Below are 13817 nucleotides of genomic sequence, written 5' to 3'. Positions count from 1 at the left end.
TGAGTTAATTAGCTGATTAGAGTGTGGTACCAGGTGCCATCAATTTTGAACCTTTTCACAAGATTCTAATTTTCTGATATGATGAATTTGAGATTTTCATTTGTTGTCATTTGTAATCATCAAAATTAAACGAAATAAACATTTGAAATAAATGAGTTTGTATGTAATGTATGAATATAATATACAAGTTTCACTTTTTAAATGGAATTACTGAAATCAATCTACTTTTTCATGATATTCTAATTTTATGACCAGCACCTGTAATATGTATGGACGCTTGTTTTCCACACGTAGATTGTGGGGTTTCTTTTGTGTGAAGAGATGAGATAAAACTCCAGGCTGTTTTCACATCTGTCCAACAAACACACAGTACATCTCTGAAAGCAAACAAACAAATACCAGCAGCTGTGGTTGCTAATTTCTCTGGGGGGGGGGAATAAAATACATCAGTGACATTGCATGACACAGTATGGTACAATGTTTTGGATTATTTTTTTGTACAGTTTACCAAAAATCTAATACTTCTTATATAATAAATGGCATTTCAACAAATCAAAACTGGGGGGGGGAAAAAAGCAATTCGCTGTTTGATTTTGGGTAATTCACTGTATAAATTACAGGGATCTACTTAGTTTCTCATTGCCATGTAGCAGTTTTTAATCATCATTCCTACAGACGTTTTTCAGTGTTGTTCGTTGGTTTTGTCTCGATTGAAGGCCCGGAGTATAAAAACCACATACAGTATGCGCACATTACAGCAGGCAAAAAATGTACTTTTGGCCCAGATCCCCCCCCACCCTCCACCCCCTGCATCAGTATCTGCGGGGTGTTTAAACACCAGAGTAGGGTTGTCCAAACGATAATTGCTTCTGAAAGGTTGATTTGTGGCTACGGCAGAGGGGGTAACTCCCCTTTCAGCGTTGAGTGAGATTAGCGGTGGATCTTTAGGATTTATTACTCGAGGCACGCGGATTAGCACCGCAACGGAGCTTAAAACAGAATCACTGGTCACCGCATCGTTTTAAAGAGGTAAGACAAGCTTATATCAGCTCAAGCTATTATCAGGAGGAGAAAGGGGCGCTAATCAGCTTTTTTTTTTAATGGTAATTACCCTTCATCAGGATTAGACTGTAAAAAATTAGCAAATCACTATTTTGACAGTAATAAAAATGTTTCTAATTTCAGGCATTGTCTGTTAAGACATACGATTAGAAACCCATTATTCTTCTCTTCTATGTTTCTTATTTTCCATTTCCTGCTGAAGATATCACAGTTTTTAATGGTATTGTTGTGGGTATTGGACATGATTAAATCACAACTCCATCTGCTGTTGTGCGTGTCAATAGAAATCACACCTCAGTAATTCAAAGGCAAAATTAAATGAGATTGGCTTCCTAATGTGTGCAGTTAGAGGCATGTCTGAGCTCCCCAGTGCCCACTATCTCCCCCACGATGTATGGATAATAGGTTTAGCTGGTTAGATATGCTGCCTATTACAGGTTTAACTTTGATGGAGGGCCCATTTTGTGCCATTAGGGAAGGCCAGCTAACAGTATGAATCCTCATCTAGATGTCTGTAAATAAGATTCTCAGACGTTTTCGGCCTGAAACAGAGCATGTCTTCCATATTCTCCATCATTATTCATTAGAAGGAAGTGTGCGTTCGCGGCCTCGCCGTTTCTTCCTCCGGGCTACAGATGGATTTCTGCAAACCTAAGATTCATTCTCCGGTGGCAGCATTGATCTGTTTACCTACAGAAATTGCGTTCAGTCATTTAATTTCTCTGAGAACAGAAATGTGTCCTTGCCAGCGATTTGAATAGCTCAGCATTTACTGCTCTGTTCAAAGCAAACTGCGGGTGGGGGTGGGGGGTGGGGGGGTATTCTATAGACACTAGTGCCAATGAGAACATTCAAGTGGTAAGCCAGATGATTTAAGGAAACTGATCCTGCCGCTACAAGTGCAGACGAGCACAGTTTGTGTTACTGTGGCAGTTTAAAGCCGAACTGTAACTAAGTGGATGAGAAAATGAAGTTATCATTGAACCCAGGGGGTCCACTGGGCAGAGCCGGGTTGGTTGTCATTGTCTGACTCCAGGTCAGTTGTGGAAGACCATTCCTGCCACTTGGAGAAAAAAAAAAGTCACATGCTATCTTTTATGGTTTCAAAGTTATACATATAAGATATAGTAATAAGTTTTACAGCAATAAATATAACAGATAATTATGGGTTTCAAAGTCAGGAATATTGCTTTAGAAGTAATAATTGTCATAATTATGAGACAAAGTCATCATTATTAGTTATAATTATTAAATTTAGTCTTTATTATACTTTCATAGTCATAACTATGCAATACAAAATCATTAACAGTAGTTTCAAACGATTAGTATATTTTCAAAGTCATTGTTTCCTAATTCTGTATGTAATTTATTAGTTTCAAAGTCATTATTATGAGAGGCAAAGTCAGTTCTGAGACACAATGGCATTAATACTAGTTTAAAAGTAATAATTATTAGTTTAAATGTAATATTACTTTTAAAGCTCTTAAATATATTCTTATAATTTTGAAGTAACAATTATGAAACATAAATATAATTAGTATAATTAGTTTTAGTTTTACCAATTACCATACCTTCATAGTCATAATTCTGATACAAAAACAAATTTGAGTTATAAACTTTATTTTGTGTTTAAGACTTGCCATACTGGTGACTTTCAAAGTCATTACGGCTTTAAAAGAAATATCTGGGTCATTATATAACTGATGATTTAACTGATGACATGGACATCAACAGACAACGGCGTCTAATGTATGCACAAGCCAACATGCTGTTACGCAAGTTTCGGATGTGTTCGGTTTCAGTTAAAGTGGCTCTCTTTAAGGCATTCTGCACCCCACTGTATACTGCCCACCTTTGGCGACAGTATAAACAAAGTACTCTACAGAAGCTTAAGGTAGCCTACAATGACGGAATGAGGATGCTGCTCAGGATGCCGAGATGGACTAGTGCTAGTCAGATATTTATCGGTGTTGGGGTCTCCACTTTTCATGCTCTGCTGCGATCTCTTATGTACAGGTTTATGGGGAGGCTTTGTGTCTCTACAAACAACATTATCTTGTCACTAACAGATATCTCACGGAGTTCAGTTAGGTGTAAGTCCAAAATGTGGACTCACTGGCGATGTAGCCTTATGGCAACTCAGTGACTTGGTTTGTGCTTGCTATATTTTTAAATTTTTTTTTTTTTTTTTTTTTTTTACTGTATTTTATCTTTTTTATTATCTTATTTTTGTTTTCTTCACACTATGGACCTATTTTGCATCTTTAATAAAGTTGATTGATTTAAAACTTAGAGCTCTGAGTTTTAAAACCATTATTTGCTTTGGAACTCATATTTATGAGTTGCCGTGTGAATTATTACTTATTTTTTGTTCAGGCGGTGGAAATGGGCTCCCATATAATGTTTCACATCCCGTTGCCCTGAAGTTGAGCACTGAGGCCCAATGAATTGTGGGTCCTTCACTGGCCGCGCAGCAGCCCGGTGAAACCTGACCGTAAAATGGGCTGCCAATAACAAACCCAAGTCTGTATTATTACAGGGAATGATCTGCCAATAAGATTCCATCCCATGACTCCTGTGAGTCCAAATGACTGGTGTGTTGGCCACATCTCGGCGATAACTCAGCCCTAATTGACAGGGTGTGTGCCGCCTCCTGGGCGCTCAAGAGGGAATGAGAAGGGAGACGAACGAAGGGAACGAAGGGGGGGTTGCAGTGGAAGAAGAGGAGGAATGAAGCTGATGCACAAGGGATCTCTGGTCAACAGGCAGCAATAGCTGGAGCACTGTCGCTTCCACCTGACAGCAATCCATTCGGGGGCCTCCTGGTGCTAACAGAGTGCTAAAACCCAATCAAACAGGCTCAAAGGGGGAAAAAAAGGCGAAACACTTAGGCCCAGCTGGCTTCCACTTGTGTGAACAATTCACCTCTGACTGACCCGTTCAGGCGTCTTAAATAAGCCGCGCACATCCTGAGCAGCGCAGGCATACCACTCAAAGATCCAAGGACGTTCGCGTGTCGGTGAAAGCCGAGGAATGCTTTTTCGAAATCAATGACGACTTGGTGTTTGGCCTCATGGAGGTCAGATGAGAAGAAAATGTTGTTTAAAAGGGGGGAGAAAAAAAAAATCAGGAAAACCAAGAAGCCAATACGAGTTAATAACTGATATCAACTGAGAAAACAAAAGGACGTTACCGTAGGTCAAAAAAATTAAGCTAATTAGCCTTTAGAATTAAAAAAAAAATAAAGGTCTCAAAGAACAGAGCTGATCTCGCTGCCTCATAATCTCCTTCGGAAAGGTCAGTGTGGCCACATTTATCAAGTGTTGCACACTTGTGACAGAAATTGGCAGTCGTGTGGAAGGCACTTAAGCAAATTACCAGAACAATTCTTTGAATTAATAGTTTTTATAGCTTTTTGTCCAGAATGAGTAATAGGAGACTGGAAAAGCGGCAGCGCTGGTGGTGGTGGGGGTAAAGAACGTCTGCAGAAAGAGAGACAAAGATTGATTTCGATATTTATGCTCCAGTCCTCGGTGTCACAGATAGAAAACAGTTGGTGGAGTGATATGGGGCGAGATCAGAGCGAGGCACTTTCCCGTAAAATCTTCACTCAGCCATGCGCCAAATGCAGAAAAGACCTCGATCCACACATGAGAGGATTACAGTGTTTTACTAAAATCAATACGTAGCGGCGCAAACCGCGGTTTCGTGCCTCCTTTAAGGAGCTGCTCGTGCTTGAGATCAGAGGAAGTTAGACAGCATAATGAAATGGCATCTGTCAGTGCTGTGTGTTGGACAGCGTCCACCGGGCACCCCGGGCTGCTTCGGTTTAATGTACTCCCCTTGAAATGTTTGGTGAGAATGTAATTAGCTAGCACTGGGCAGGCACACTCATCTGAGACTGGCATCGCTGTTTTTTTGTCTCCTCTCCATCCCCCTGTGTTGTTGCTGCGCTCAGTATTAACAATGACAAAACGGTAATTAATATTTTCTCTCCATTGTTGAGCAAGACAAGAGGACAACGGGAGTACCGCTGCCAAGGAAGGCCACTGCCAGACGGGCCGTCTTGCCAGTTTTTTTTTTTTTAGTTTTATTTTATTATTTTAGCTTGGAGAAAAGTGTTTTTTAGTAAGCCAACAGAGCGGCATTTAAAAAAAAAAAAGTTTCCATCCGCTGCTTGGCCCAAAATACTCTTTAAAGAACACTTTGACCAACAGTTAAACTTTTCTTTACAAGTCCACTGTCAAAGGAATAAAAGCAGCTTTGGTTTGACTTGTTTTGTTTCAGGATGTGGGGGATGTGGGCCGGACCACCGAAGAACCACTACAGTCAGATGGTTTATGAGAACGGAGAGCCGTGCTGGCAGGGAGGTTCGCGCACGACGACAGTAAGACATAAACACGCATTGTTATTGTTAAAGGTACATCAAACCTAAAGTCACAGTTTGTTTCTTTTAAAATGAGGTCCTTCTTGCTGTATTTAGCTTTTTGAATCGCCTGAGTTTGACTAGTTAAGGGTTGATCTCTGCCATCTGGAAACGGCTCCAATCTCAAAGGTTTCAGTGCAGTTCACACAAACTATTTATAAATCTGATTGTTCAACCTCTGAGGAAGTACAAACTGATTTATCTCCTGTATGTTTATGATAGAGCCAAACAATTGGAAAACCCTTAAAAACCAACAAAAATAACTTTGAAATCAATCCTGTTACAGACAGGAATCCAATGAAGGGAGACCAGTACTGCTCTCATATATTCACATTTTCAGTAAAATCAGCAGAAGCCTCTTCTGAAACAAAAAAATCCTTATGCTGTGGATATCATACTGAGGGAGAGCGAGAACTCAAATAATTATGTATGCTCTTTAAAACCAAAAGAAAGATGTATTGCCTGTCAAAGTTTCAAATAAAGATCATCGTTTAGTTTTGGCCTCTTTGGTCAAATCTTGAAGACAATCGATGTCACTGACCATCAATGGCCAGCTGGAACACCCAACTGTGTCTAAGTTTTAACTATCTAGTTATTGATTTCTGGTGAATTTGAAGATGGTGGCCATCTTTAATTTATTCATCCATTTTGTGCAACATTTGGCTCGTCCACATGGGCAGCAGTTTCCAGTTCATGGCAGCCTTCAGCCCTTGGTGGTAAATTCAAAACTTCTGAACCCAATTCTTGTTTTTAAAAAAAAAAAACAAAAACCCTGAAGTTGCATTTTGTATAAGAAGGTTAAAATAAACCATTTTAAAGCCAGAATTAGTGTGACCTTCACGCCAACGACGAGCGTATTTTCTTAAAGAACAAAAAGAAGTTTATATTTAACCTGTGATGGCTTCACATTTGCACAAACCTGAACAACGTAGCTCTGGCGCCCGCGAGTCGAAACGCCGTCTCGCCGAGCTGCACAAAACTACTTAATATCTGTGTGCGACAAGATACCGGGTGACACAAAGAGAGTTTATTTTTAATCCAAGCGCAGGACGAAAAGGCGAATTACCTGCCTGAAACTTCGGCACAATAATACCTGTCAAGTTTTATCTCCAAGGCTCTCCAGGTGCTTTTGTTCGGCAGAAGGATCGTCTGCTCGGGGTGCAGTATGATGTGAGGCGTTGCCATGGAAACCCCCTCGAAGTAGAAGTTGTTGAGGGTTTTTTTTGCCTCTCCCCCTGCTTTCTCGTAGCACCAGCGTCACCTGTTAGTCATGACAGCAGTAATCACCACCACCGTCCTGCTCGTATGTTGGATGACGGCAGTGATGTCCTGTAAGAACAACTCTGTGGTTCCAGACGAGGAACCTTCAACACGAGGACTTTGCCGAATTTATTTGTTATGCAGCAACTTTTATTTAAAGGCATCTATTTTTTTTGGGGGGGGGGGAGGAAGTTTAATAACATAAGAAAAGCAGGACATTTTTAAAATCGGCTTCCTTTGTGAAATGAAAGTGCAGTGCGTCTCTTGTCCTCGCCTCACCTCGTCCTCCTCTGTGCGTTTCTAGGTCACGCTGACATGTGGAACGGAGACAGGCCTGCGATCAGCGAAGGAGCCCAGCAAATGCCAGTACATCATGGACTTTCAGACTCCTGTGGCCTGTCAGCCGGTGCTGAAGCAGAGGGGTGTGCACAGTGAACTGTGACCCCCCCACCCCTCCCTTACCACCTTAGCCTAGAATAACTTGGACCCCTGCCTGCAGTGACAGGCTGGGGGTCCTGAGGGTCCGTGTTGTCAGAACGTATATTCTCCTCAGCTAGTTTGACTGAGGTCAGAATGGGGCTTTTTCAGCGACACCACTTTAGTTTTCTCAGACTGTTACTTTTTCTTTTGCAAAGAGTATTTATTGAAGGACTCACAGAATACATGTATTACCATGGTGATACATAATGAAATCCGATGAATTGTAGGGTGTAGAGCAGTGGTTTCAGCTTCCAGTCTACGAAACAGCAAAAACTTGTGACCCCAACTGTTTTTGGTTGGTTTGCAATTAGATCATTTAAGCAAAAACATAATGACAAAAATACCTACTTTTACACTGTTGACTTATGGACATGTTTTATATTTCAGGCACCCCAACATTGGGAACCACTGGAGAGTCTTTTAATCCAGATTGTTCCCAAAGTTAAGGTTGGAACCCCTGAAACACCAAGTTTATTACCTTGAGATGATCTTCAGTAATGGAAAAAAAAACCCACGATTGGCAGATATGCTAATAGGTTGGTTGTGTTGTTCCTTTATTTGGCTTATTAGAAATGTATACCATCCAGCACTAATCTGGTTGAAAGTCTCTGTCTGTCCCTGGTTAATTTGTGTGTTGGAAGCCGAAACGTTTGGGAATCACTGGTCTAGACCAATGGTTCCCAAATGTTTCAGCTTTCGACTTACAAAATAATGTCCTTGTCTTTGTTTGTATACAAACAAAAACAATTAGACTATTTAGACAATTACAGCCTCAGTGTTCTATTAACTGTCGTTCCTTTGAAGATCATCTCAAGAACCCAAACCTTAGGAACCATTGATTACATGACATTGTATTGTACCAAGAAAACCACTTTATCCTTCAACTTGATGGTTGTGGCTTGTTTATTATAGCCTCATCTAAAGGGATAGTTCAGCTCTTTTAAAGTCTGGTTCTGTGGAAACGTTATGAACAGTTACCTTACCTGTCGTGGCTATGACCTCGGTTTGGTCAAATAGTGTAATCCTGCCCAGTTTGGCAATTGGACGGCTATATGTATTAATTGTGTTAGCTGTAGCACTCCCAATAGGACCATATTTCTGCCAGAATAAACCAGAATTTGATGGTATTTCCATAAACTACTAAACAAACTTTAAGAGGGCATTCAAAGAGCTTCCTACAACAGATAGGACGTTAATTGTTCATCACAAACGCCTACTTTAAAAGGTCTGAACTATCACTTTACCTTCAGGATAAGTCTTGGGATTTATAATATGTTCACTGGTATATTAAAACCAATAATCTTCACAGCAATAATTTAGCTAAAAACTACCAAAAGCACATTGAGCAACAACAGGAAGCGCAGTTCTTCATGCTTTTCCACGTCCGTGTTGACATTTCAGCTGCACCACAGCCACAGGGGACGATAACGCGCTGATTTGCCAACTGTTTAAAAGACAAGAAGAACAAAGTTTGTTAGAAACGCGTGTACTCACACAGTATTTCCTCCTGTTGTTCTTCTTCTTCTCATAGTTTGACTCGTATATTTTATTTTTATATGGAAGAGGAACACGAACATCCAAGTTTCCACCCTTTTAATGATGCTCAAAAGCAACCACATGCCACTCAGAGCCGTCAGGCTCCTAAAGTTCACCTGAAACGACAAAGAGTTTCTTCCTTAGGGGACCAAAGAAGAGTACGTCCCAAAAAGTCCAGTGTTCTGATTAATCTGCAGCAACTGTGGCACGCCATCATATCAATATGAACCAACACCCTGTTGAATCAATGCCATGACGAATTAAAGCAGTTTACGGTACTACGAAGGGTATATCCTGTGCAATTTGACTGAAAACTAAATCGCTGCAGACGCTAAACCTAAACCTTTGTTGAAGCACCACCTTCACAGCCTTCAGTCTTTTAAGGAAACCATCTCTTAGCAGGCCACACAGACCTATTTGCCCACTCTTCCTTACTAAAGAGCTCAAAATCTGTCAGACTGTGAGAACATCTCTTCATGTCAACCCATGGATAAAAAAAAAAGATCTTCACCACCAAAGGAGTTCATTTGACTGTTGGGTAAACAAAATAATGGATGAACCAGTGGACAAATTTTAAAGAAACTAACTATTAGCTGTCCATCCGTTAGAGGCAACCCTAGTCAAGATGGCCACCACAGCTAATTAACATTAGCAAACACACAAATGGCTGTAACTCAGTCTAAGTCTAACCAAACTCTGACATGAAGTCCTTCGAGGAACGCCGGACCTTTGGTTTTTCCCTCCAACTCCTACAGGAAGTACGTCACAGCAAAGTTGGACCTGATTTATCACGGGTTCCGGTTTTTTTACATCCCAAAAACCCCAAAACCTGGCATTTCCACAGACTTTTTTTCTATCTGCTGTACTTCACTTATTTGCCAACCGCAGTGACAAACAAGTAGCCTCTTTAACTTATTCACAGCGTTTACAAAACTTTCAATTCTTCATCTTTACAGACCGCAACGCTTATCGATTTCCCAACGTCTCGGCAGCCTTCGCAGTGCTCTCCCTGCGCCGGCCAGCCGACTCTGGCGTTATGTAACAGCTTGTGGAGTCTGTGCGGCAGAACCCTCAGCTCATTAAGGGGAGGGGGAGGGGGGGGAGCTAAATCAGCTGTCAGGTATCCAATAGGCTGCCTGATGTATTCCTGCCCTGCTGGGGTGGCTGTTTGCCTGCTAGCGATGCAATAGCCTCAGGCCCTGTAGCTCCAAACTGCTGCTTTTTATTTATCTGGCCTCGGCTGCCGTCCACATGCTGTAACTAACCAATCGCCTTCACCTTCGCTTCTCGGAATAATAACAGGCAGTTTTGGTTTAGAGAGCCGAACGAGGCGGGCGTACCACATTCCTGCAAAAAAAAAAAAAAAAAAAACCCTTTTCAAACCTCACAAAGCCTGAATGAAACAAACGGATATGCAATAAACTGAATGCTGATGCTACTAAATCTCACCCCACACACACACACGAGGTATACCAGTTAATCCAGCCCACATAAAAGGTACGATTTCTTTTTTGCCCACTTTCTATATTGGCTTTTATGTCAGGCTTTTTATATCAGGCTTGCTGACTTGAAACACAAATTGAAATGAGATCTCTTTTCCGTACGGTTTGTAATGCCATCCAAAAAAAAAAAAAAAAAAAGGGCAAGTTCAACTATTTAGCAAACCAGCAGCTCCACGTATGAGGAGCTAAATAAAAAATCTTAAAATACAGTATGTATCGCCCAGCGCCTTTCGTGAATTTTAAATGATCATATTATTATTTTTAGCCGTTTTTGGTCTAACATTGAAAATAACAAAATCACAAGCTGTTGCTCTATCAGAGTTTGTGATGCGTGTTGGGAATGACTCTCAGCTACTACCACGCCCAGTTTGAGCTCAACATCTGCAAAACCGATCAAGTTAAAGCCATTTTTGTGTTCTAGCTGTAGCAGCCATCTTGAATTAGATGGCGTTAACGGCTTGCAGGCGCCCATCCAATAGTTGCTTTCTGACAGTTTTTTTTTCCTTTCTGCTCAACACAAAGAATATTGAGTATCTACAATTCAACCCAACTTTACTTAAGTTAATCCGACATCACACATCAAACAAAAAACAAACACACGTACAAACTAACAGACGAAACCTAACCAAGGGTGGCGGGGAAGCCAAAGCACAATCTCATCTATGACATCCATCAAATCGTTGCATCATTCTATAGAACAGCAGGGCTCCTATAAAATCCGACATAACGGGTTTAACATATGGCGTCCATTTTGACCACATCTTGTGGAAAGCGTCTTTCCGCCCTTTTACAGAAAAAGACGGGTTCTCCGATACATAGATCTCTTCGATAGTCTTTCTGACGGTTTCAATCAAACGCACGCACCGGTTCACGGGATATTCTGCTAACAGACAGACGTCAGCATGGCCAGCCGGGCACCGCTGCCGATTCGCCCGGGTCCTACCGCGCCATAAGGACGACCGTGCGATGGCGTCTGATAAAGAACTCTGTGGCCCGTGCAGAAGCTGCTCCCGCGAAGAAGCAGATTCGACAGTCTGCGGGGTATTAACAGCTCCTCGCTGTAACTGAACGATCATCATGTGTTAAATTATTGGCGCCCGACTCGGCGTGGGCGGAAACCACGTTGGAAGTTTTAGTTTTAGATGGACAGTTATTAAAAACACTCACGGACACAACTAGTCCTGAGTGTGTGTGTGTGTGTGTTTGTGTTTTACAGGCTGGCCAGTGATGTGCCGCCGCAGATCAGAGGAGGGAAGGAGGGAGTAGTGGGAAGGATTCAGTAGGGAAAGTGAGCCCGCACACGCACACACACACACTTTCTTACACACCTCTGTTCAGCACATTTGCACATGAAGGGTTAGGGATAGAAAGTCTTTCCAGTTGAGCGTGGGCGTATTTGTGTGTTGACTCCAAATTGCTAAAAGGGCCCAGAGGCTTTCTGTTGCATTAAATCTCAGACTCAGCTTTGGAGAAACTAGTTCAAGGTACCTGTTCTCTGGAGTGGGAGACAGCGGGGCCTTCGCCTGACTGACTGCTTGACTGACGCCCACAGCAGCCGCTTTGACTCTTTTGGAGATTGTTTCTTTGGCCTCGAGGGCACAACTGGCCTCCCTTCAAAGGATCGGGCTTTAAAACAGAGGGGAGAGGGGCTAAAAAAAAAAAAAAAAACAGGTTCGGCTCATGACAGTTTCATCCAAGTCCCTCTTGTCTGCACCGACTCTGCTCGGTCGCTGTAGTGATGCCTGTAGGTTCGGGTCCAACGCCTTCAGAATGTGCCGAGTCAGCATCCGCGCTCTCGTTTATTTGGATTTTGGACCAACTGCGTCAGCGAACTTTCAGCTACTTCAACCGTTCTTATATCCAAATGTTCATCTTGTTCAGGATGTTTCAACTTTGACCTCTGGTTGTCTACTTTTTTAAAACAATATAAACTCTTTAAATCTTTAAACTCTACATCATCGCGCTTGCTTCGTTTTAAACACCATGTTGTTGGTTTTAGCTACTATTTCTTAATTAGAGCTTTTAACTTGATTACTGAGCAAAAAACATATTTCTTTTAAAAGGCTCAGTGCAAAGTGGTTCATCCAGAACTCCATTCTTGGATAATAGATGTCAAATTTAGAGTAGTTAAAACAGTATTTTTGTTTTACTGATTTTATTAGCTTATAGCTACTGTTTTGCTTATCATAGCTTTTGTTTTGATCGTTCTAACTTCAGCAATTCAGTTTAAGCTTCTCCAGCAAATTTCACTAAAGTCACTCAGTATTTTTGCAGAAAATGCCATTTATTTACCTATTTTTCCATTTAAATCTAACTCCATACAGTCAGAGTCATATAAACACCTCACGTTCCTTTAAAGCAGCGTTAAACCTTATTAAACTAACTTATAAGAAGGGACAGAGTCGGTCGATTTGATCAAACCTCGTATTTTATATCCGATCACACAAGATCAGCGCTCAGAGTACGTGTTGGCTGCGACTCTCAGCGACTACCACACCTAAACTTAACTCGACATCAGTAAAAATCACTGACGTACAGCCATTTTTGAGCTCGCTCGTGTCAGTCAGCTGTGAATCGGGGTCGACTCGAAAGCTTAACGAGTTTTAAATGTCCGGCCAATGATAACTTTGAGTTTCATTAAAAGTTGTCCAATGGCTGACGAGACTTTCCGCCAACACAGACGTGAGCAAAAACATTTTTTTTGTCCACCTTCGCCTTTTGCCGATAATTACCTAAAGCCCAACTCAATCCATTTTATCCCAGGTAGTTGTACATTTAGTCCATTTTAACCCAATAAACTCCAACGATCATTCAGTTAATCTCATTTAAATATTGAATATCTACAGTTCAACCCAACTTTAATTAAACAGTTCTATTTATTCCAGTTAATTTAAGTCTAACTCTGTTTACATTTTCCAATTCCACTACTTACCATCCTGTTTAAAACAGTCCCATTCAAATCAGTTCCTGTTAATATACATTCGATTACCATCGTAATCTAATTTAACACCAAGATCTGGTGTATTAGTCATAAAAGACAGTTTGTAAAAAGTTGTCTAGTTGATAAACTTCGATTTCACTCTACAGTATCACAGAAGACGACTGATTAACCCCAACAAAGACCACCGTCAGTGTGGGAAACTATCTGAACACATCAGTGTGTCATGTTCCTGCTCCGACGCGGCGCGGGAAGACGACAAATCAGGGATGCAGATGAGCAAAGACCAATATTGACAGAAGGGTTCGGGGAGGGAGAGCGGAACGCGTCGAAACCAAACAGCAGCTGAGAAAATGCTGCTGGAGGGCAAAGCCGAGGAGGAAGCAGGGAAAGCGAGAGGAGGGAGGGGTAGGGGGGGGCGACGCGGAGGCAGCTCTGGCAGTCTGGCGGAGGGTGTTTCTGTGTTTGCGCTGTCGTGCCGGCGAACGAGGCTCAACACTTCCCCTGCGGAGCGGATGAGTGTAAGCGTGTCGCGGTTGGAGGCTGGAAGGCCGAGCTGTGATAGCATGTGGTTCGCAGGAGCCTCCCGCAGTTGTGCTTCTAACAGTGGGGG

General features: G+C 41.8%; 1 protein-coding gene and 1 long non-coding RNA gene across 2 annotated transcripts in view; one reads left to right on the top strand and one right to left on the bottom strand.

The window, feature by feature from the left end:
• Positions 1-10404, top strand: part of LOC108234858 (glucosidase 2 subunit beta) — a 157359-nt gene extending 146955 nt beyond the window's left edge. Inside the window, exons 14-15 of the mRNA XM_017414403.3 lie at positions 5350-5449; positions 7053-10404. Coding sequence (XP_017269892.1) covers positions 5350-5449; positions 7053-7190 — 238 coding nt within the window. The 3' untranslated portion in view covers positions 7191-10404. The remainder of the gene's footprint in view (positions 1-5349; positions 5450-7052) is intronic.
• Positions 7388-13817, bottom strand: part of LOC108234860 — a 23897-nt gene continuing 17467 nt past the window's right edge. Inside the window, exon 3 of the long non-coding RNA XR_001808551.3 lies at positions 7388-8672. This is a non-coding gene — a long non-coding RNA (uncharacterized LOC108234860). The remainder of the gene's footprint in view (positions 8673-13817) is intronic.

The sequence above is a fragment of the Kryptolebias marmoratus genome, linkage group LG7 (genome assembly GCF_001649575.2).
Source record: "Kryptolebias marmoratus isolate JLee-2015 linkage group LG7, ASM164957v2, whole genome shotgun sequence".
Lineage (NCBI taxonomy): Eukaryota > Metazoa > Chordata > Actinopteri > Cyprinodontiformes > Rivulidae > Kryptolebias > Kryptolebias marmoratus.
Note: the sequence above shows the minus strand (reverse complement) of the source record. Positions and strands in the feature narration are given on the sequence as shown.